Raw genomic sequence first — 25,349 nt, forward strand, 5'->3', positions numbered from 1 at the left:
ACATATTAAGTCTTAAAAATAGGGGGGAAAAAGAGAAAAGTTCACAATTCTACATAAAGTGATATTTTCAAAACTGTTGATATCCTGTCATTACTAACACATAACCGTATCACATTCTCTGGTTTCTAAACTTTCAAACTGTTAGAGGTGCCTGGCTAGCTCGGTGGGTGGAGCATGTGACTCTTGATTTCAGAATTGTAAATTCAAGCCCGACGCTGGGCATAGAGATTACCTAAAAATAAAATCTCAGAAAATAAAAAAATACAAAACGAATAAAGTGTCAATTAAAAAACTTTTAATTTAGTTTTATCATTACAACAGCCCATTAAGTTATAATCTACAATTCGTTACGCTGAATTAAGTTATTTCATTTCTAATTAAGTCGATGTCCTTAGATCTTTGGGTCAAATTTTATAAATTTTGGATATATCGTGGCACTCAATCAGAAATTGGACCCTAAAAGCTTGTTTGAAGGTTTTATTTACAACGAGAGCAAAGCCAATTGTATAATCTTAGTAAAATACTCTCTCATCTGAAAAGTTTATCATCTTGCACAGTTTCTAGGGACCAGCACCAGGGGTAGCAGGAAGTAACAAAGCCTCACTCTGGACAGGAAGATCAACAAAGCAGTCCTGAATCACTGGGTTGACAGAAGTCATTCCACACCATCCTCTTATTTAATAACAAGGGATTGGATGAAGTTTAATCAACTGGCAACTGCCTGCATGGTGAATTTTTTCAGTCTGTCTGTGCTTGTCTCTGATGACTGCCCTCTCTCCCTTCTCTCTTCATCCAATATCTACTTCTTGCGGTTGGCATTCTAACAGATAAAGAAGTAGGTTTTCTTCTCATTATCTCTCATAGTTCCTTCCTTTCCGTAACAAGTCTGCTACCCCCTCCTATCACTCCCTGTCTGAAATGCTGCAACTGCATGATCGTGTAACAGAACCATTTTCTGGATCCTTGTATCAAGCCTTCATCCCATTCAGGTTGCAATAATCCAGACTCACTGGGACAAAGGGCTAAGGGCATCAAGAATAATTGCAAGAGTGGTTGGAACCCTGCTCCATGACCGAACGGAGAGGAAGCCATGATAGGCTGGCCCAGAAAGAAAGCAAATGGGACAAGGCTCTAAGGGCTGGATGAGGGCGATGAGAAAGGTACAGGTAGGGTACCGGAGGGAGAGAGCAGAAGGACAAGATGCAGGTGGAACCCCAACCTTGCTCACCCCAGGGCACCATTCACGCTGTGTTCATCATGACCAGAATCCCTTCTATCAGGCCGTGACCCCATATCCCACCCCTTATCCCACCTCTACTTCCCTCATCCTCTGCTCCTGCTCCTGGGCTATGCCCACACGACTACCACCCCTACTGTGTGACAAAGCCACCGCCCATCCAGCTCCTCTTTAGGGTTCCTCATTTGGAAAACTTGCTGTGATGGCTGGGGCCTCCACTGGTCTATTCCATTCTTGACCAGTGGTTGCAGCAATCCTTAGAATGCTAAAATCTAGATCTCCATTATCTAATCTTGCAAAATTCTCAAAGAGTTGTCTGTGTGCACGTTTTGTATCTCTAATTAAGACGGAAGTCCTTTTGGACCAAGAATGACAATTACTCTACATCCTTCACTACGTCAGTGTGCGCAGAACAAGGGTGAGCATGTGGCAGACTCTTGTGAAATATGTGTTCACTCACATGAATATTACACCAAATTTAAGAGGCTGCTTTTTGGGGAGAGGTACTCTTAAGTTAGTTTCTTATTTTCATAAACTGCTCGCCTTTATTGCATTTACTCAATAAACAGAACTGTACATATTTCACGCTTACAGCACAACGATATACGTATACGTTGTGAAATACCACAATTCAGTTAATTAACACATCCATCACCTCACATAGTCGCTATTTATTTATTTAAAGATAGAGCATGCAGGAAGTGCAGAGAGATGGGGAAAGGGAGAGAGAGAGCGAGAGAGACAGTCCCAAGCAGTCTCCAAGCTGTCAGTCGGGAGCCCACGCAGGGCTCGAACTCCCGAACTAGGCGATCAGGACCTGAGTGGGAAGCTGAACCGCCTGAGCTAGCCAAGTGCCCCACCTTTGTTTTTTTAACAGACGGAATGCTTAACATCTACTTCCTTAGCAAGTTTCCAGTACATAACCCAGAGCACTCTTTACCATGGAAGAAATGGTGGCCCCAGGCACAATCATTGCACCACAACAGTGACTTTAATACGTGGTAAATTCAGTGCCATCATTGGTTATTTTCAATTTTTTTAAACTCTTTCGAGTGGAGCATCACTTTACCTCTCAGTTTACATAAACCACGTACTATCATGTTCCGTAAAGGGACGACCACTGAGGTAACGGCTGCGAAACGAATGGAACTAATTAATAACACTGTTGTTGTTTTTTTTCCTAGTGATCTCTACTTCATTTATACGTAAGGAACAAACTCCTTACAAATTGTGCGCCTATATTAATAGCTGCTCTGGTCTTTTCCTAGAGGCTTGTCACTCTGAATTGACTGTCTCATGTATAATTAACAAAACTGTATTCTTCTTTGTAAATCTTTTCTTAGAGGGAAAACACCATGTAAAACAGTGACAATGATGGATAACCTTGTCACACGTGTCTCCTGTATCTGGTACCTCCTTGTGAATTTTTGTCTATTTTGAACTATTTAGGAGACAAGTTGCAACAGGAATGCAAGAGACTCCCTTTGTATCCAATATTCATGATCTGTGCTTCAAGTCCGAAGCCTACAGTTGACTTATCTGACACCACAGGTGAGTTGTCTCAATGATAGAAAATGTCTACTACAGTCAATATAGGACTGTGTGCTCGGTCTTCAGAATTTTTTCTACAAGTCCATTTCAACACCCATCCTGTACATGCTTGTTTTCGTTTAGTAAAAGAAACAGCAAACACAAAATACTCCACCCAGAAAGAATAAGCTAGCAGTGAGTTATATTTTATTTTTGTATTTTATTTTACATTTTCAGATATTATCTCTTTCTCTAAGCCTTGATATTTTTGTCTAGAAAAATGTCTGGGATTTATACACTAGAATCTAAGCATGGTTGTGTGTGTGTATGTATGTATGTGTATATATATATATATATATATATATATATATATATATATATTTTTTTTTTTTTTTTTTTTTTTTTTTTTAACCTCCACAGAACACTGCCAAGGGTTAAGACACCATTTCTGGGACTTGCAAAATGAGTCCTTTTTCACTGTACCAACCTCACGGAACACTGTCTTTAACTCACACAAAAATTAAACAAATTTTTAAAAATGCAGAAAACAAGAACCCCCCACATACACACACAGACACACATGCAGCAATATACTTCAAAAGTTTAGGATGCTACCAGCATAAGAAATATAAACCTACAGGGGCGCCTGGGTGGCTCAGTCGGATGAGCGTCTGACTTCGGCTCAGGTCATGATCTTGCGGCTTGTGGGTTCAAGCCCTGCATCAGGCTCTGTGCTGACAGCTCAGAGCCTGGAGCCTGCTTCGGATTCTGGGTCTCCTTCTCTCCCTCTGCCCCTCCCCCGCTTATGCTGTCTCTGTCTCTCAAAAATAAATGATAAAAAAATTTTTTTTTTAAATATAAACCTACATGTTGAAATATATCAGCTAGTTCCCTCACTTAAGAGCAATATATTATTACAATTATAAATATTATATAATATACAATAATATGTATTATAGCATATAGCTATAATTACTATATAATATTCAATAATATATATGAATATTATAATTTGTAATTATAGTTATCACATATTAATAATGTATATAAGTAATAATAGATAAAGACTTATAAATGAGTAACAGAGCTGAAAGAAGCCTGAGATAATTCCTGGACATATTAGAGTTTGGAGTTTTGTTTTGTTTCAGTTGTTTCTTTATCTTCATTTGATTAGTACAAAAAAATATATTGAAGGCTGTAAACAGGGAAAAATTTCAAAATCTTCTAGTTGAAGTCTTCAAAGTCTTCTCTGTTAGAAAGTCTGGGTTGAAACCACAAAGAAGTTACTAAGAAGGACAGGTTTGTTTGCAGTTGAGACACTGACTGCTATGCAACCATCCGCTTTAGTAATCTGATGAGGATGTGGGCACCAGTGTCTTGTCTCTATTTATTTTCTTGTTTGTTGATTAGCTTATAGGCATGCATGCATTTATTTATTTATTTATTTATTTATTTATTTATTTATTTTTTATCCCCACACACAGCATGGAGCACAAATTCACAATGTCGAGATCCAGAGTCGCATGCTCTACTGACTGAGCCAGCCGGGCCCCCCTAGCTCACAGGCATTCAGAGCTGCATGGAATTTTATAGGCGACTGAACCCAAGTTTTCATCTACACCTGAGGGAAAAGGGAACACAGATCAAGAACAAGTGAGCTTGGACAAGAACCATTTTCTCCTGATTTCCGACCTGAAAATATTTAGCCACAATATGCTTTATCTTTGATTCATTTAACTCTTTGAATATAGACCATATATTTAGCTACATACTCTTAGTATTAAAGGTATGAATATCTTGTAGAAGTGAAATACAAGAAAAATGAACACAATACGCTTGTCAAAACCAACAAGTTACATCTTTACTGGACATATTATTAGACAATTTAAAACAATCAGGAAGCATATTCTTTCATTAAAAAAAAAAAAAATCCTCAGGGCTAGCATTACCTTGATTCCAAAACCAGACAAAAGATCCTACCACAAAGGAGAACTAGAGACCAACTTCCCTGACGAACATGGATGCAAAATTCTTAACAGACACTAGCCAATCGGATCCAACAATGCGTCGAAAGAAATATTCACCACGATCGAGTGGGATTTATTCCTGGGCTGCAGGGCTGGTTCAGTATCCGCAAATCAATCAACGTGATACATCACATTAATAAAAGAAAGGATTAGAACTACATGATCCTGGGGCGCCTGGGTGGCTCAGTCAATTGGGCGTCCAACTTTGGCCCAGGTCATGATCTCACAGTTGGTGGGTTCGAGCCCCACGTCGGGCTCTGTGCTGACAGCCTGGAGTCTGCTTCAAATTCTATGTCTTCTCCTGACTCTGCCCCTTCCATGCTCATGCTCTGTCTTGCCGCCTCTCAATAATAAATAGACATTTAAAAAAAAAATTCATGATCCTCTCAATAGATGCTGAAAAAGCATTTGACAAAATACAGGATCCTCTCTGGATAAAAACCCTCAAAAAAGTAGGGATAGAAGGATCATACCCAAGATAATAAAGGCCATATATGAAAGACCCAACAATATCTTTAATGGGTAAAAACTGAGAGTTTTCTCCCTAAGGTCAGTAACACGACAAGAATGCCCACTCTCACCACTGCTGTTAAACATAGTTTTGGAAGTCCCAGCCTCAGCAATCAAAAGGAAATAAAATGCATCCAAATCAGCAAGAGGAAGTCAAACTTTCCCTCTTCACAGATGACCTGATACTCTATGTGGAGAACCCAAAAGACTCCACCAAAAAACTGATCCATGAATTCAGCAAAGTCATAGGATTACAAAATAAATGTACAGAAATCGGCTGCATTTCTAAACACCAATAATCAAGTAGCAGAAGGAGAAATCAAGGAATTGATCCCATTTACAACTGCACCAAAAAGCATAAAATACCTAGAAATAAACTTAACCAAAGAGGTGAAAAATCTATACACTGAAAACTATAGAAACCTTATGAAAGATACTGAAGAAAACGCAAAAAAAAAAAAAAAAAGAAAAAATACTCTATGCTCATGGGTTGGAAGAACAAATATTGTTAAAACGTCAATACTACCCAACACAATCTACATATTCCATGCAATCCCTATCAAAATAACACCAGCATTCTTCACAGAGCTAGAACAAACAATCCTATAAAATTTGTATGGAACCACAAAAGACCCCGAATAGCCAAAGCAATCTTGAAAAAGAAAACCAAAGCTGGAGGCATCACAATCCTGGACTTCAAGCTATATTATAAAGCTGTAATCATCAAGACAGTATGGTACTGGCACAAAAACAGACACTCAGATCAGTGGAACAGAATACAGAATCCAGAAACTAACCCACAAACATATGGGCAACTAACTTTGACAAAGCAGGAAAGAATATCCAATGGAATAAAGACAGTCTCTTCAGCAAACGGTGCTGGGAACACTGGATAGCGACATACAGAAGAGTGAGCCTGGACCACTGTCTTACACCATAGACAAAAAGAAACTCAAAATGGATGAAAGACCTAAATGTAAGACAGGAAGACATCAAAATCCTAGAGGAGAAAATCGGTAACAACCTCTTTGACCTCAGCTGCAGCAACTTTTTACTACACATGTCTCCAGAGGCAAGGGAAACAAAAGCAAAAATGAACTATTGGGACCTTAGCAAGATGAGAAGCTCCTGTACAGCAAAGGAAACAATCAGCAAAACTAAAAGGCAACTGACAGAATGGGAGAAGATATTTGCAAATGACATATCAGATAAAGGGTTAGTATCCAAAATCAATAGAGAACTTATCAAACTCAACACCTGAAATCAAATAATCCAGTGAAAAAATGGGAAAATGACACAAATGGACACTTTTCCAAAGAAGACATCCAGATAGCTAACAGACACATGAAAAAATGCTCAACAACACTCCTCACCCCTGTCAGAATGGCTAACATTAACAACTCAGGCAACAACAGATGTTGGCGAGGATGCGGAGAAAGAGGATCTCTTGTGCACTGCTGGTGGGAATGCAAACTGGTATGGCCACTCTGGAAAACAGTAAGGAGGTCCTCAAAACATTAAAAATAGAACTACCCTACGACCCAGCAATTACGCTACTAGGTATTTATCCAAAGGATACAAAAATGCTGATTGAAAAGGACACATGCACCCCAACGTTTATAGCAGTGCTAGAACAATAGCCAAAGTATGGAAAGAGCCCAAATGTCCATAGACTGATGAATGGATAAAGAAGATATGTTGTAATATCCAATGGAATATTACTCAGCGAGCAGAAAGAATGAAATCTTGCATTTGCAACAACAAGGATGGAACTAGAGTGTATTATGTGGAGCGAAATAAGTTAGGCAAAGAAAGACAAGTATCATATGATTTCACTCACATGTGGAATTGAAGACACAAAACAGATGAACATGAGGGAAGCAAAAATAATGTAAAAACAGAGAGGGAGACAAACCATAAGAAACTCTTAAATACAGAGAAGAAACTCAGGGTGGCTGGTGGGGGGAAGGGCTAAAGGGGTGAGGAGCATTAAGGAGGACACTGGCTGGGAGGAGGACTGGGTGCTCCATGTAAGTGATGAATCACTAAATTCTACTCCTGAAAAAAAATATATATCTATTTTGATTTAAAAAATGAGTCAATAAAAATCCCTGGGGTGCCTGGATGGCTCGGTCAATTGAGCACCCAATTTTGGCTTAGGTCATGATCTCCGGGTTCATGAGTTCGAGCCCCACATCTGGCTGTCTGCTGTCAGCACAGAGCCCCCTTCAGATCCTCTGCCCCCTCTCTGTCTCTGCCTCTCCCCCCACTCACACTCTCTCTCAAATATAAATAAAAACATTTTTAAAAAATTAAAAAATTTAAAAACCCTCAAAGGCCATCAAACATTTTATAGAAAAAAAATAGGATTTTTTTTTTTTCTTTAAAACTATGTTTAAGCCTGGTGGCTCAGTCGGTTAAGTGTTCGACTTCGGCTCAGGTCACAATCTCAACGGGTTCGCGCATTCAAGCCCCACGTCGGGTTCTGTGCTGACAGCTCACAGTCTGGAGCCTGCTTTAGATTCTGTGTCTCCCTCTCTCTCTGCCCCTCCCCCGCTCACATGCTTTCTCTCTCTCTCTCAAAAGTAAATAAACGTTAAAAAAAATTTTAACTATAAGTAATATAAAATAAGTTCATATTCTTAATTGTTTTATAATCCATTGCTCAGAGGTTCTGTCATTCCATGGCATTTCGGTCTGTTCCCCTCTTTCTCAAAACATGAACAATTCTTCTGGCTCTTTGCTACCTCATAAAACTCTTCACTTAACCTTGGATCCATTAAAAGTTTTTTCTGTCCTTCTTTCTCCCTTCCCTCTCCCCTTGTCCCTTACCCCCTCTTCTCACCTTCCTCCCTCCTGCCTCCCTCGCCTTCCTTCCTTCCTTTCTCCTGCCTTCCTTGTTCTGTTTTGTTTTTGGTCCTTGAAATCTGCTCCATGAGAGCAGGCTTGTATCTTCACCTCTTAACTAAAAACACCAATTTCAACAGGCTTCTATCAATGAAAAAGAAAAAGCCATTAAAGCAAAAGAAATGGCATTCCTGAGTTCCTTGTATTCTACTGAACACTGCGGATTATTTCTCAAAACACTGTTCTCCCTTGACTCTCCTGACATGATGTTAACTGTCTCATCTGCTTTGCAGCAGATTCTTCTAGATCTTTGTTGCCTTAATGTTTTTCATCTTATCTAAGGGACGTTGGTCAGTGTTGAATCCCTTCCACGACCGCATCCTTAACTCTGTTCTGGACAGATGTGGACTCACTCCCCACCTTTGCCTTCTTTCCCATGTCCTGCCATGATGAATTCTAAATGCATCGTTTTTACATAAAGAGGAATCACATTTTGCATTTCTGTAACTTTCGACTAAGGCGGCAAGGTCGGCAACATTAGACAAACAGATTAATGGGAAGAATGTTCGTTGGTTTCTATGCCAATAACCTGGAAGCCCCTGCCTTCAGAGTCTGGACGTGACGTCAAATACTGGGGAAGCAAACACACATTCACACACTCAATAACTGCCATGACACATGGAGAGAGAAGACATTGGGAGCAGACAGAAAGGCTGACTTTCATCAGATGCAGCATTTACTAAACTCCAGGCACTTGGACAGCATGTTCATGGTTCCTACCATGTTGCCCAGCAATGTGTAAAAATGTAATGAATCACTGAGCACTTACTATACTCAAGATTCTTGTCAAATACCTTCTTTTTTTTACACAAACATCCTTGTAAGATAGATATTGATGGCATTACTCCCACAGGCCCAGAAGGTTAAGTGACAGAAGGGCCCAAGTTCCACTGCTTCCATGAATTAGGTTAAGAATTTATTGAGATACTTGTTTTAACTACTTCAGCAGCACCAAGCTGCCTCCAGGTTATATGGTTTATCTCCTATTAGTATCATCATTACTCTCATTTACTTCATGGGTTTTTTTTTTTTAACTTTATTTTTGAGAGAGAGAGAGCAGGAGAGAGGCAGAGAAAGAGGGAGAGAGAGAATCGCAAGGCTCAGCCCTGACAGCACGGAGCCTGACGTGGGGCTCAAACTCACGAGATCATGACCTGAGCCAAAACCAAGAATCAGACGCTTAACCAAGTGAGTCAACCAGGCACCCCTACTTCCTGTTTTAAAATACAATTTTCATTGTTAGTAAAATATATTGTCAATAAAACTTTCAATTTCTACCATAAATAAATAATCAGTATTGCTTATCTAAAAAAAAACAAAAACAAAACAGTTTTTACCAAACGCTCAAAGTCTACAGCCTGCCCTCTCTTTATTATAAAAGGAAATATCTGAAATATCATTGGTACTTTTTAATTATTTGGCCATTTTTTACCTTGAGCATCACTTTACCTCTCAGTTGATGTAAACCAGAATGCACTTATCATGTGATATAAGGGAGATCTGTTAAGGTAATTCCTGCGAAATGCATAAAACTAACAGCACTAAATTAGGAGTCAGTCTTGATTTAATCAAAAGAGTTGTAAAAAAATGAGATGAGAATAACTTCATCACTAAAATTCTATTTTGTTTAATGCCGTGACCACCTAAAATAAGGTCATACCCATCTGAAATGGAAAGACAGTACAACACAGTGTTTGGGAGCACAGACTGCCTGAGTTCAAATCCCCTCTCTGCTTCTGCTACTTCCATTACCTTGGACAAATTATTTAAACCTCCGTGTAAAAATGAAAAAGGCAATAATAATTAACACAATTGTTACAAAGATTGATCACTAAGTACTCAAAAACACTTACAACATGGAAGTTAAAGGCCAGTAATATAACCATGTTTTAGATGACTGGGGTTACCAAATGTTTTATCTCTTCATGAATCAACACTGTAAGATCTCCACGTATATAACACCACTGCCTTCCTTTTTAAACAACGCATATTTATTGCTTAAAAACAAACAAATGTTGGGGCGCCTGGGTGGCTCAGTCAGTTGAGTGTCTGACTTTGGCTCAGGTCACGATCTCACAGTTTGTGAGTGTGAGCCCCGGGTCGGGCTCTGTGCTGACAGCTCAAGAGCCTGAAGCCTGCTTCGGATTCTTTGTCTCCCTCTCTCTCTGCCCCTCCCCTGCGCATGCTCTGTCTCTGTCTCAAAAAAAATAAATAAAAATATTTTTAAAAAATTTTTTTAAAAGTTTAAAACAGTGCACAGCACATATGCAATATTGTGCTTGTTAAACACATAAAGTAACAACACTTGGCACCTCACTAGTACGCACCCCGTGCTTCGGAAAACCCCAAGCCGGGCACATCTTGGACAGTCTTCATGCAGGGAACACATTTAAGTTGTGCTAACGAAGGTAAGCCAGGCAATAAAGTTTTACATTTCCACAGAGAAACAGAAAGGGCCTGGCAAAGAGCGAAACCAGGCATGATCACATGGTTGAGGGTATGAAAAAGCTAAGGTGAGTGGATGGAATCAGTTTGGTCAGCGGGAAAACGTAGGAGAGAGAACAGCAGGAAACACAGTGGTGAGGATAAAAGGCGGGGTAAGAGCCGTGCTTGAATGGAGTGTGCTGATCATCGTAGGGGACGAGGTGGGGGCGTGCAAGAGGGGAAGTGTGGTGACCATCGTAGGGGACGAGGTGGGGGGATGGAAGAGGCTGGCACCTCCCGCAGGAAAGACCATCAGAGCGGAGGCAGGAGGGGGAGCCGCTGAGTGCAAGCAAGCTGGACGACACGTGACAAGCCAGGGGGGACGGTAAGAGACGCTAGGGGCCAGGTGTAGTCCAGAGTCATCGACAAACGAAAAGAGGGATAAGAGAGAACCAGGTATATCCGGGGAGGATGAATTCATTCCGTCTGGAACATACTGCGGTTAGGGGAATAGAGGCATGGCCGGGTGGACGTAGGGGGGCAGCTGGGTCCGGCGACAGCGATTCGGGCGTTATGCACACGTAAATTCTTGAAGCCATAAGGCTGGAAATCATAAGCCGTCTTCAGGGGGAGGGTTTCAGTCATCTCTGGAGAGCATCACCCACAATAAGGCTAAGGAATGGCTGGGGCAGAAGGGACAGACAGGAAGTGTAGAGACCTAACAAGCTGAACGGAGAAAAGAAACAAACGTCGCATCACTCCCGAAATGTAGCTCTTGGTAACACTTTCTAGAGCAGGAACCGGATTAGAACAAAATGTAATGTATCGGAGATATGGGTAAAGGAATAAGGTTGTAACGGTAGCTCCCCTGGCCTGAGGAAGGAGAGAAGGCGGGCGTTCTGGAAGAGTTACTTCTCAAAGCAGGCGCCAGGCTTCCCGCCTCAAAACGGGCGAGGCTGCATGTTAAAAGTGCAAGCCCACTTCTCAGGCCCAGACCTTCTCCACCTGAACCCCGGCAGCGGGACCCAGGAATTAGTACTTAACGTATTCCCTCAGTTATTCTAATGGAACAAGAAAATTAGAAGTCGTAGCACGAGAAATTTTACAGCAGCAGCAAGAGATACTTCTTCTGCTATTATGCAGTTTGGGTGGTTGTGACACGTTATGCGGGACGTGTCGTGAGCGACTGTTCCGACAGGTGATCTTGACGAAGTAAAGAAGAATTTAAGCACACGTCATATTACCTCATGCGTTATTCCCACTATCCTGGTTATGTAGGTCAAGCCTTTATTTCTCGGTGAGACGAGGCTGTGTCTGCGTGTCATGTGCACCAAGTATATGGCTTCACAGTATCTACCCTCGTCCCTCATCAAATAACTGAAAATAGAATGAGCCTAGATCAACCAAGTTGAAAGGCAGAACCTAACTCTTTTTTAAGGCTGCTAGTAAGTTTCCGGCTGAAACTAATGCCTTCCTTGAGTTTGAACCCGTTTCTTTCACCCTAATTCTTATGTTTCAATTGTCTAGGAAAAAGACCAATTTTTTTTTTTTTTGTATCGGAAATAACAACTTGGATCTGACCCTCTCCAGTTAAAAGTGATAAAATGAGGGGCGCCTGGGTGGCTCAGTCGGTTAAGCATCCGACTCGGTTTCAACTCAGGTCATGATCTCCTCAGTCGAGCAACTGAGGCCCTCATCAGGCTCTGTGATGACAGATTCTTGGGATTCTCTCTCTCCTTCAATAAATAAACTTTTTTTAAAAAAATGATAAAATGAGAATTTAAAGTTCTGTTACATTGAATGTTACATGTTTAATTTAGAAACATATGTTCCAAAAATCAGAATATTTAAGCCCATACTTATCTTTAGTCAACACCCTACCAATTCACATTACGTGTTTTGTATAATTAATATGTTTGTGAAAACTGAAGCAAGCTTCTGACCAGTTTTGCCACAAAGCATTTAGTTCATTATGATGAGAGGATATTCAATAAAGGATTTATTTGACCTACATTCTACTGTATGACAAAAGCTTGATTCTAAGTGAAATAAAGAGCATTTCACAATCGCTTCAGAAGTTCCCCCATTTAAATTAAAATAAGAAAGACAAGCTGATCTTATTTGAAATTATTTTGAGTAGAGCTTTATCCCAGCATCTTCCTAACACATTTGCACCCAGGCATGAATTTCCACACTCAACCGTTCTGCTGTGAAATTTTAGCAGGACTGCCTAGATTTCTTCGTATTTCTAATTAAAGATGCAGTCTTTTATCCTATGTGTTTCAGAGAACGTACATCAAATTTTCCCTGGCAAACCTGAGGATGTCTCTATGGCCAAGCACACTTATAAGGCATCTCTTGTAGAAATGAGACCAAGTAGTAGTTGGCTACTGTGATTCTTTTTCTCTCCTTGGAGACTACGTTGCTCCTTAAATCACAAGGAGGGATCCAGTGCCCCTCCCCTTGAATATGTCGCCCATAATGACTTTCCTGACCAACAGAAGGCAGCAGAAATAATGGTCTGAGACACAGGACGTTCTAGGTCATAACAATCCCCGTAGCTTCTGCCTGGGTTTCTTGGAACCCTTGTACCAAGACGCTGCCTCTAGGAATCAAGCTGCCATTTTGTGAAAAGCCCAAGTCCCTTGGAAATAGCCCCAATTGACATCTCAGCCAACAGCCAGTTGTCAACGCTGCTATGTGAGACCTACCTGAGACAACCAGCCCAGCCAAGTCTTCTGATGCCTGAATCCCCAGCAGATACTGGACTGCAAAGGCACCAGATTTCAAACAAGACCTGCTCAGGAGACAGCCCACAGAACCCACAGAGATTAATGATAAACTGTCATTTTAACTCACCAGTTTTAGGGATACTTGTTATGCAGCAAAGATAACCGGAACATTAGTTTATCTTTTTCTGTTCAGGCTCAGACTCTCGGGCTTTTATAAATTTTCCAGGGAGAATAACATACTAGAGGCCAAATGACCCTTAAAACTTTTACCTAGTAGCCTAGAATCATTAAAATGTTCTTAATTTGCTTAATGAAAATAGCTCAACTCTATCTTCTTTGCGTGTTTTTTTTCCTCTGTTACCAAATCAAGATCTGAGCTACATAAATTTATACCAAGTATCCCCCAATGCCCTTGGGGAAAACAGAAACCCCAAGATTTAAATGACTCACCCAAAGACATAAAAAATTATCTTATTTGTCCTGCTTCAAATCCGGGCTCTTTATGCCCTGCTCATAACTGCCTGTAGGGGGTCATATTTTTCCTAAAACTAGTATGAGTTCAAAACAATACGATGTCTCATTATTCCTTGCCTAAATTTGCAAATAATTTTACAGATCCTTAACCAAGTCCATATTTACCGAAACTGAACGAGAGCAAAATATTTCCTCCCGAGAGTCTTCTCATCAAAATTTACAGACTCTTGGATCTAAAGCTGAATGTTAAAGATGGAACATTTCATTGTTCTAATTTTAGGGCATTTAGTCCATTTTATGTGGTGTATGTTCCTTTCTTTTCCTACCCCTCAACCAGCACACCTTATATTCTCACTTTCGTTGCATGGGTTTAACTCTTACTAGAGGTTAGCAACCCTCAGATCTTTATTTCCCTTCTTGCTCCCGTGCTCTGCTAAGTTCTCATTATGCATTTCCAACATACTAAACACTTGTGTTTAGATGTCTAGCTATCACCTCTTAATTAACATTCCAAAAATGAAATTAATTTTCTGTCCAAAGCATCCGGAAAATAAAGCATCTGGTTAATCCTTTAAACATTCTCAAGGGACCCACTATTTCCCCAATTTTCAAGGTTTCCAATCTCCAGAGAGAGATGATTCACTTTCCTTGCTGTTACTCAATTGCCAACTTTTACAGCTTTCTCATTAGAGGTATCTTTCACCTATCTTTTCTTCCCCATTTCCACTGTTAACCACTCTTCCTCTATGACTGGTCTAGATACATGGCCTATCATTTCAGGATTACTTTGACAACTAAGTCTATCTTCTGGGTCTACTCTCTCCAATTTATCCTTTGTCTTAAACAACACCAATTAATTCATCTCCTTTAAGCACTGATTTCATTGTAATGCTTCTGTGCTCAAAAACCTTCCATGGCTCCCTCTTTCCTCTGGTATAAATTCTAAATTCCTCTGGTTACTTTTGAAGGCTCTCCAAAATGAAGTCCATCCTGTCACCTCAGCTCCATGTCTTACTGTTCCCCAAAACTGATTTCCTTCCTGCTTTGAGAAGGGGCCCATTGTCTACCTACAACACCTCTTCCCTTACCAAACCCTTTCACATGGCCCAAATCAGCTCCAATACCACACCCCCCGTGCAGCTTCCCACAGTAACCTGTGGAATGAAATAACGCCCAACGTCATTTTTTAAATAAATAAAGCAGTAGGTGATGTGGTTAGAAGAGAAATTAAAAATATTCCTGACCCGTCTCACACTGGAGCCTGAAACTCTACCATTAGAGAGACGAGAGGACAAAGTTAGCCTTGCAGCTAAAATGCAAATGCTCTTGGCCAAAAGTTAGCCCTGCATTGTTTTCGTATCAAACACCTCATCATATCCTTTCTGTAGGGGAACATTTGAGGGCAGAGGGGAAAACTTGTTGCATAACTAGACAAGCTGAAGCCATTGCTGAGGAAAGAAAATAAAAGAAGGAAGCAAGAGGTGCCAAAATGTCAATTTGCCTACTTTGCAAATAACCTTCCTTTTTTTTTTTTTTTGAAAATTAGCCTTGTGCATTATAGATATAACTATAAATTATTCAGAGTATTTGATTAACCAATTATTCTCATTCTTCTCCCAAGGTAGAGTATGGATTTCTTCTCCTGAGTCAAACAAGAACTGATTGCTATATTCACTCCCATAGCACCATCTTCCTTTCTATAAATGATAAATTTCGGTTGTCATGACACCAGAGAAGGGTGGATTCAGCTTGCTGGCACAGCCAGGCATTCTGCTACCCTGCTTTTCCCCCTTCATCCTAGCAATGAGGACTCCAGTGCCCTCACCCCCTGCTACCACAAACAAAAGAAACTCTGACTGATGTTCTGTGTTTTTCGCAAGTAAAAGAGGAGAAAGATGACCTCAAGTGACCAAGTGTTTTCTCTGGAGTTTCTGTACATATTTCCCCTCTTCGGTCTCTCACCGGCCCCCATCTGCTTGGTGGCTCTTCCTATCTCTGGACTGCGTGTCTGGGTCATTGTCCTGAGTCCTGGCATCTTGATCTCACTCCCCATTGCTACATACCTGTTCTTTCTCTACTCCCTGACCCCTGGGTTCTCACTTGCTTCCTCTACCCACTCTCTCTCACTGGCCATCTGACATCAACAGGAATTTCTCGTGACCACAATTTCAGTAAGAAAAATGTAATGGTAGAAGGAGGCGGAGACAAATTTTAGGCATCTGTCAGATTCCAGATAGGAAAGAGAACTCATAAGGGTTAGAGACCAAGCTCAGGATTAGCCTAAGGGCTCAGGTGTTAGCTCTAACTCCTTTCCATGATAACACCTTCCCATATGTGGGATCAAGCCTAATTTACCCAAGGGCATTGAAGCAAACTCCAGGACCAACTGTGTTCATTATAGTATGCAAATAGTAGAGAAACAATTAGCTTCAAAATCAAGAGCACCTTATCCTTGGGTAGGCAGCCCACTCAAGCTTAAGGTTACACGGCAAACAAGTTCATTCCTTCTAGAGAACATTCTAGAGAATGTTGGTTACAAACAGCATCTTAGTGCTTTCAGTAGGGTAAATGAGTAAATTACACTAAGTCAATTACTTTGGCCTTCCATTTTTGAGAGCTTTTCTCCTCCGCGGTTATTCTAACAAGAGTTTATATTCCTATGCACAATGAAAGGCAGGAAGGAAGACCAAGCCTTAAATACTTTCTGCCCCACTTGGGAAAGTGTTTTATCTTTCCTTCTTAACTTGGAAATAGTCCTTCAATTTCAGAAAGCTTTTAAAGCCAGCCCATCCTGGAGATCATTTGCAACACTGCTTTATTTTTCAAAGGCCCTGAAAATGGGTCTTTCTAAGACTTCCGGGTCAAGCGAGAAGAGACTGTGAATGTCTTGACCACAATTAACATTCACAGGCAAAACTGTCCTCAGCTTTCTCTTTTTTCCTTTCTCCTGAATTGGCCAGCGTCTATAAACTGCACCGATTAGCAGTCAAAGCATCCCCTAACCCTTGAGCCTGTGGGAACTTAGGAATTTCAACCCGAGCACGTCTATCCCTCCTTTACCCTGGGGGGTGGGAAAAAAAAATCCTTTACAACAAAGGACAAGGGAGAGGCTGGGGGAGGGGCGCGCACTGGACTTGGACGAGAAGAAACGAGCGTGCTGGCGTTGACCAGTAACCCCGAGTGCCGGCGGGTCGCTAATCAGTAACCCGGAGAAGCCGCACGGCCCGACGCTGGGCGCCCGGAGCCCAGCACACCGCAGCCGGGAGGCTCCTCCTCCCCGGCCCCTCCCTCGCACCTCGCAGAACTCTCCCCGTGGAACCAACCTCCTCGCGCCGGGTCTGCAAGGCCTGTGTCGCACCGGGCTCTCGCAACCCCTCCACCCCACCCGACCGCATTCCTGGGGCCGGTCCAAGCCGCCGCCGCGGCCGCCAAACTCTGGAGGAGTGGACCCCGTCCAGGGACTCGAGCGGAGCGGAGCTGCGCGCAGTGCACAGCCCGGCCACCCGAGCGGGTCTGGACGCCCCCTCGACCACGCCGTCTGCCCCGCTGGGGTGGAGGGGAGAGTCCGCCTTCAGCCTCGGCCGCAGACCTTTTTGTGCAAGGCCGGCGCTCAGCTGAGAGGGGACCAGAAGGTGTCCCCGACCTCGCCCCGCGCCGGCGGCGCCCGGACGGGAACCCGAGCGAAGGGAAGTTGTGCGAAGTTTGCGTTTCTCGCGCCCCGACTCCACTGGCTCCCCGAAGGGCAGGCGGCAGCGCGGGGACACGTGCGCACGTCAGTCCCCCCTGAACCCCGGCTCCCCCGGCCGCCCTCCTCCGCGGCGTCCCCGGGCTGCGGTCCCCGCGCGCTCGCCACCTCCGCGCCCCCCCACCCCCACCCCACCGGGTGCCACTGCGTCCCCACAGCCCCGCGCCCGGGGGGGCAAGTCTCGAGACAGACGCGGAGGCCGACCCCACACCTACTCACCCCGCCCCCGAGGCCCCGCGCTGGGGCGCCCCCGCCCGCGCACTCACCCATGGCCCGACGTCCAGCTGCCCCGCGGCCCCGGACCAACGTCCCCAGACGAGCGCGAGCCACCAAGTTCTTCTAGCCGCTCCTCAGCTCCCGGCGCCGCGGCGAGTGGCGGCCTCCCCCCTCCGGGCCGAGCGGCTCTCGGGGCTCCCGGCACCTCGGAGGACGCGCAGACCCCTCCCGCTCCCCACCTGCCTCCTCGGGCTAATGGCTACTGCCCGGCCCTTCGCGCGCGCTCTCCTCCCCGCGCCCCCCACCCCGCCCCCTTTCGCCCCGCAGCCAGCCACGTGCAGACGCCTCCCCCCAAATGGGAAGTACACACCACAGACACACGCATTGTCTCCCACCCCACCCCCCCCAAACCCGGGCAAGGACCCTCTGGCCAAAATAATCACCCCTAACGTGCAGGCTACGAAGAGATCATTCCAGAAGAGACAGATGGGTTACGATGATTTCGCATTCCCTAAGATCTTCTCTTAAGTATGCCATTTTTCCCTTGATAACGATTTTATTGAAGACGAGGAAGAGAAAAATTCCCCCTTTTAATTTATATTAGGTCTCTCTTCCTTCTTCTGTGCTATATATGTTGGTTTCTGTAACCTGGCGAAGCTCCAAAGACCTAAAAGCCAGTCCCCTCCCCCCTCCCCTCCCCCCCCCCACCATAATATGCAGAAGTCACCTGGAAAATAAATGACTCAATCCAAGAGGGAGCTGACGCTGCAGAAACAGCCCTGGGTTTATCAGCCTGGAGGAATGGATTGTGATTCTGGCTCTACCACGGATATACTGGGACTCAGTTTCCTAATTTGTAAAACAAAGGATCTGGAAAACCTGATCTCTAAGGTCTCTTCAAGTTTAAAAAAAAAAAAATTATGTAATTATAATGGCCTAGTTCTTTCAGGATTCAGACTGGAGAAGTTAATTTCAGCAAATCCGTCCCCAAAGTGTCTTAAGCTTCTTGCTTAGCCTAAAGCATACAAATCGATGCGGCGAACAAGTGGAAGTAAAAAACAAAGTGGACACGGTTACTACCCCTGAGGAGCATGGCTATCTAATGCAGAAGACGTGATATGAAAAGTAAAGAACATTATGTTTAGCAGAAATACATACAGAAATGCAGAGCATATATTTACAACAGCAGAGAAACATTTGCACAGCTGTTTCTCACATAATGGAAGAGGTATGCTCCTGGAAGCATGTTGGAAATGCATTTCAGTTAAATGGGAATAGAAAGTTATTCTTGTGGGAGGGGAAAGGAAGTGATCGATAGAAGTTGTAAGCGTTCAGCACTCCATTCAGAAATGCATCACTGTTCTGGAAATGGAATCTCATGAACTGTGATTGCAGCAAAGCATAACTTATACATGGGTTCAATCAACCTATTTCAAGATAGCACAATTCTAAACAATTAGATTTCCCGGTGGCATTGTATCATGACACTGAAATATGAAATTACAACATTAACAAATTAAGTACAACTTAGGAAATGCAGGGCACTGTTCTAAGGGCCTTATATTAATTCACATAATTCTCACAACAAACTTATAAGGGAGATACTATCGTTCCCACTTTCCAGATGAGACTGAGCTATAAAGAAAAAAATCACCTGTCCAAATTCACATGGGTAATAAACAAGAAGGTGAGATTCAAACCTCAGCGGAAATGCTCCAGAGCCCAGGATCTTAACCAGTTCACCACAGTATCTCTCAGATTGATGAGGATTGCTACATGCTTGAAAAAGATGGTGGTATCTTCCGGCACTGAGTATAGTCTATAAATATTTCAGACACGCTCAGTGACTTATAAGAATTTTGAAAAACACTAAAAATATCAGCTGCTATATACTGCCATCTAAATCATGATGCTGTCTCTCTTTTGGCTGATTATCAGTGAATATAGAAAATTTTTTGATGTTTAAGTAATCTATCTTACAGTGACCATAAAAATGGGCATCAATATCCTGAATCTCAGGTATAGAAAAACCATTCTCTCCCCCGAGATTTAACAGATTATAAATTACATAATTTATAAATGGGAATGTTGAGTAATGCATTGTCTCAGTTTCTACATTCTAATCATATCACCAATTCTTCAGCATTTCTGCTTTCTCATGCCACACACCTGACTGTCCATCAAGTCTCCAAACTATCTCTCTCCTCCTCCCTCATTTCCAGCCCCACTGCCTGGGTCACCTCTTCACAAGTCCTGTGAGGATGGGACTAGCACTACCTTTTATAGAACATGAAGCTTCTTATCAGCCACTGTACTCAAAATTGAGGCATTAGCTAAATTCTGAGGTGAGTGGAGAGGCTTCGTTACATATTCGGCAAATACGAAGGTTTGATCTGGGCAAAGAACAACTGCTGGTCATGCGTGGAGCATTTTGTCTCAGATACCTTTCCAACATCATCACGGTTTGATTCCTTTAGGGAGAATGCAGAATTGAAAGAAAAAGAACATCAACAGTGGGAAATGGAAACACACAAACATTTAACAGCTGTAGGCAAGGAGTCCACAAACAGGAGGGCCAAAGAATGCTCTTCGGCTAGGGAAAGGACCCAGAGAAGGTTCTGTGAGGAACGACGGAGTGGTCAGCTAGATCAGCTATCACAGACAAAGCCAGTACGATGGGGACTGGAAAGTTCTCTTTGGATTTGGCAGTTGTGAGGTCACTGGGGAAACATTGGCGTGAGTTAGCATAACGTGGGGTGCTCCCCAAGTGAAATTTGAAACTGGCCCCTGGACACGGAGGCAGGGAGGGATGAAGAAAGGCAGACCAGTCCAGATGGGCAGGTGGCAGGTTGAATATGTAAGGGAATGTGTGTAGGAGGCTTGTCTTGCGCGGGCACAGGCAAACAGATCCTCGCACTGACCCATCCACGAGAACCTCAAGAGTTTATGCAGAGAGCTTAATGAGGTTCGGTCACACCTGCCATCCAGAGAGTCTCAACAACACGTTGCTCTCTCAAAGCTGCGTCCTTGAAGAGGCTCCTAACGCAGTGCACAGAATGCACAGTCCAAGGATGGGGAAGGGAGGGGGTGAGGAGCCCCTCAACTGTCTAAGTCTACCTCCGCATTCAACTGATGACCTTCTCCAACAATTAGCAAGAGTATTGTCCGAGATGAGGAGGAGAGAAATTAGAGAGTAAGTAATGAGAAAGTGGGAAGTAGGAAAATATTGTTGATAACCTACTCACAGCTCATCAGGGAAGGAGAAGATAAGGCAGTATCTAGTAGGTGTTAGGTTAGGAAAGGTCATTTTTTCACCTATAAAACAAGTATGACGGATGAGGGACCATAAGGCAAGCTGAGGGCCAAGCACAAGCTAACAGCACCACCACCCCAGGTGGGATATGTGTGGTATTCCTCGGACACTCCTGGCTCCCCAAGGACCAGAGAAAGGAAAGAAAACAAATGATTGACTGATAAAGATCATGGTCATGCAGGACAGGAGTCTCCTTCAGTTTGCAGATAACCTAGTAAACTGTAAGAGAAAGGCAATCTTATCTATAGTCTAACCTCCAGAAACCTATAGACTCCGTTTCCTGGAGCCCTAATATTACCCTCACCAAGATGTAAGGGGGGTTTAAGTGCTTGCCATGGTGATGTGGGAAACAATGACAAATGAAAACTTAAATTCCCATATGGCCGGCTTACAGCCCATTGGCAAGTCCTTGAAACAGGCAGAGTGACCTCCCTCCAGGAGCTCAGCTGCCTCGATGATGACACTTTGCTGGGGGCAAAGGGGAATCCTGGCTTAACATTTTCCTGACCACCACCCCCCCTTTCAGGATCCTGTGAGTCTCCTTAAACCCATAAAAATTCCTTTGCAAACTGCCTTTATCTTTAATGCCCAAGTACATGTTGGCAATTATACCCCAAGCATATGGCCTCTGATATACACCTGAAGGGCTTCATGACCGAGGTTTTACTAAACAGCAATAAATGACGTTTTTCTAACAACAGGTAGCCCCTCAAGGTCCTAGAAACCTTGCTTCCAAAATTCTTTACAGACTTACTCTGTCCCTAACCCTCTCCCAACCTGAAGGTGTCCACATAATCAGTCACTCTTCAACAGCCTCAGTGCAGCTCTTTCTGTCCACGGGTCCTGTCCCCATCTTTTTTTGCACCAAAGAGGTCTTCAAGAATTCTTTCTTGGCCATCAGATGCACACCCTCACCGTCACCCCAAAACCCATCAGTGGCCATGTTTAATATACTATTGAATATGAGATAATGATCTTAGATCTCCTTCTTAGAGTAGAAGGAAGAGATATGATCTGGAACAAAGAGGAGGGATAATCTACGAAGAAGAGGAAAAATTTCCAGTCCCCTCAGGAATCAAGTTTGGGAAACAGAGTGAAGGAAAGAAGGAAGAATGGTTTTATTTCAATACGGAGCTTTGGGACAAAGAGTCCTGATAGTCCTGAGAGTGTTCTTTCGGCACTAGGAAAGAGATGTCCGGGAAAAGAGCACAGTAGCCCTAGGGTTCCACTTCATGGAAATAATGAAGCTTGGTAAAGCTTCTGGGAGGTACAGGAGAGAAGCTGATCATGGTACATATGAGAAATACTAAGCAGCCTCGAGGTTGTAACCAAGACTGAACCCAGATTTCAAGAGAAACCAATCTGTATCTTTGTGATTACTTTAGCAGTGCCCAGTAGCCTGAATAAAACAGGGAGTTGGATTAAAAGATGGCTGAGATCTTTCGTGGAGGTTATGACAGAGAGGGAGAAAAATGTGTTAAGGCTGTTGGGGGAAAAACACATTCTAAATCATGCATCTTGGATCTAAACTATAACAGGCGAACGTCAGCTGGGGCAAAAGAGGGGTCAAGTTACTAAGAGCATAAATGAAGTTTAAAATCAGATTGAGCGCAAATAAAGCTTGAAAAACGGAGATAGATTATATTCAAATACTGCTGAAGAAGACCTTGAGATTTCAGAGGCTGAGAAATCTGGAGTGATTCTGGAGCCTAAGGTAAGACCAAAGAAGTAGATTTGCAGCGTGCAATGGAGGTGATGGTTCCTGGTATTGAGGCAAGGGACTTTGAGGACAAGTGTTGGGGATGTCGTCAGTAAGAGTTTCTAACGTCCGCTACAGCCATATTAGGAGCTGTGAAAAAATAAAACAAAAAGTTGGAGTCAGATTTAAATAAGATAACGCATTTGAAAAGACTGAAAATGTTAAAAGAGTTGTGCAAATGTTAGTTGCAAATATACATGTTACTAAAATGAATGGAAATGGTGTCTGGATGGCCATAAAAGCTAATCAACAGAATTGACATGTGAAGGGTCAAGAGGAAACCATGGATCCTTGAGCAGGACAACAGATGATAAAAGGGATGTTTTAGGGAGAGCAAGCTGGTTTTTCCAGGAGTGCAGTGTCCATCCACAAGACTTATTGCTTTGTTTTTTGCTGGATTCCTGAGGCTTACAAAGAATGGTTGTTTTACACCAACATGGATCCTACAGAAGTGCCCTTCATGCCTTGTTTTCCCAGCAAGAAAAACCAACACCACGGCCCCCAAATGCTGTCCCCTGTCCAGGTCACTGACGTATGTCCCATTCTTGGGCTGGTCTTACCAAGCTTTCGTTTCCCTTGAGGGAACGGTTTGTGTTTTATGATTTCATTTTCGTTTTTATTTCAGTCGGGTCACAAGAGAATTTTGAAGGATTCGGGGCCTTCCTTTGCAAAGTTGTAGAGAACCAGAGAACCTTCTTTGTGACAGCGTGGCAATAAAGCAGGCTGTTGTTTGTTTGGGTTTAACTACTGCATTGAAACACATTGTATACATTAGGACAGTCATTGGTGGGAGAGTGCATGTGCTGCCTTGTGCGCTCATTTCTAAATTTTTTTTTTATGTTTATCCACTTTTGAGAGAGAGACACAGAGAGAGAGAGAGAGAGCACGAGTGGGGTAGGGGGAGAGAGAGAGGGAGACAGAATCTGAAGCAGGCTCCAGGCTCTGAGCTGTCAGCACAGAGCCCAATGTGGGGCTGGAACCCACGAACCTCGAGATCATGCCCTGAGCCGAAGTCTAATGCTTAACCACCTGAGCCACCCAGGTGCCCCAGGTGTGCTCGTTTCTATAGAACCATCCCTCTTCCTCCACAAACAGGCAAAAGAGGCAAAGCCAATCAGGGGAGGGTAGGGGGAGGACGTCTCTTTGGCCTCACCTGGGTGGCGGAGGAGGCCAGGGCCCGCGCCCAGATGCAGGGCCGCTCCTCCCGTTCCTAGGCGGCTCCTGGCGGTCTTGTTAAGTCGAACGGTCATTCTGGAGACGCTGGCTTTGAAGGCCACGTGCTGCTGGATATCCTCTTCATCTGAGCCCCCCGAGGAACCGCCGAGGCAGTTTGCACACCTCCACCCCCTACTGCACCAAATCCTCTGGGCGGGTGTGCCGTGCAGGGCCCGCAGTTGCTCCTGCTGGCTGGGGCCCCCACCCACTGCCGTCCAGCCGCCGGCTTACCTCCAGCACCCCGTGCTGGGCTCCGCGGAGCGCGCAGTCTTCAAGCTCCACGGAAAGCACCTGGAGCGTCAGCATCACTTCCTGACTTTCTTTCTCAGTTTCATTACTGCCTCCCCCGCCCGCGCTGCCGGCCCTGTGATGTTTGGTTGACTTCAGCGCGTTTTCAACCGCCAGACGCTTTCTTCTGGGCAACCTGGAACGCAGGTGTCTGGGGATGAAGGTGAAGACCGTCCCGGTGGCCCCCTGCCAGCCCTGGCCATCGCCTGAAGAAGAGCCTGGGGTCACAGCACCAGGCAAGTTCTACCGGTTCTATCCCGGTCCCAGCTGCCCAGGTTGGAGGGAGTGTTGGAGGATATGCCCTGGGAGGCAGGTAGTTCCGTCTGGGGCCCCCCCACACAGCCTCAGGTGTTGTGGGTGGAGGGGGGCTGTGGGTGGAGCCACACTGGGGGCTGTGCTGGGGATGGTCTTCCTCTCCAGGCAGTGCAGAGCACCTGGTAGGCATTCTGGATGGGCTCCTGGTCTCCCCCTGACTACTGGTCCTTCCCGCCCTGGAGTTTCTGCGTTGCTACGCTGACTATTCTCATTAAGAATTAGAGGTGAGAATGACAGGTTTGCTGAAACTCCACTGCTTTGGGTTGGCAGAGATCCTGTGCCGGGCCCCGTGCATATTGGGGAAGGAGAGCAGCTGTTGGTGGGATCAGCTGAAGATGGGGGCCTCAGAGTCATAGGGTGGCCCCCCAGCTCCTGTCGCCTGTCGCCCAGGAGCAAACAGGTGGCCATCATTCCGCCATAGTCCTGGCCCGTTAGCAGCTCTCGGGTCTTCTCTCGCGTGTACCATCGCTCAGTCTGTCGGCGATCCTTGCGGTCAGGGAGTGGCTCAGTGCAAGGCTCTCGTTTGTCTTCGTGGCCCATGTTCATCCACGGATCTTTCCTGATTCTTCCAGTGTATCTCTTGCTGGGCCTGAGGATAAGAATTTCTCAAGCAGGTTTCATACTCCATGAACACGCAGCAGGGAAGTTCTGTCTGTC

The 25,349-nt window shown here is 44.0% G+C and overlaps 1 protein-coding gene across 1 annotated transcript in view; it reads right to left on the reverse strand.

Annotated features, from left to right (window-relative positions):
- The window catches only part of GPM6A (glycoprotein M6A), a 351,365-nt gene extending 333,300 nt beyond the window's left edge, over nt 1-18,065 (reverse strand). The window contains exon 1 of the mRNA XM_027077032.2: nt 17,853-18,065. Within this exon, the coding sequence (XP_026932833.1) occupies nt 17,853-17,856 (4 nt within the window). The 5' untranslated portion in view covers nt 17,857-18,065. The remainder of the gene's footprint in view (nt 1-17,852) is intronic.
- Nucleotides 18,066-25,349: the final 7,284 nt, after the last annotated feature.

Source organism: Acinonyx jubatus, chromosome B1 (assembly GCF_027475565.1).
Source record: "Acinonyx jubatus isolate Ajub_Pintada_27869175 chromosome B1, VMU_Ajub_asm_v1.0, whole genome shotgun sequence".
NCBI lineage: Eukaryota > Metazoa > Chordata > Mammalia > Carnivora > Felidae > Acinonyx > Acinonyx jubatus.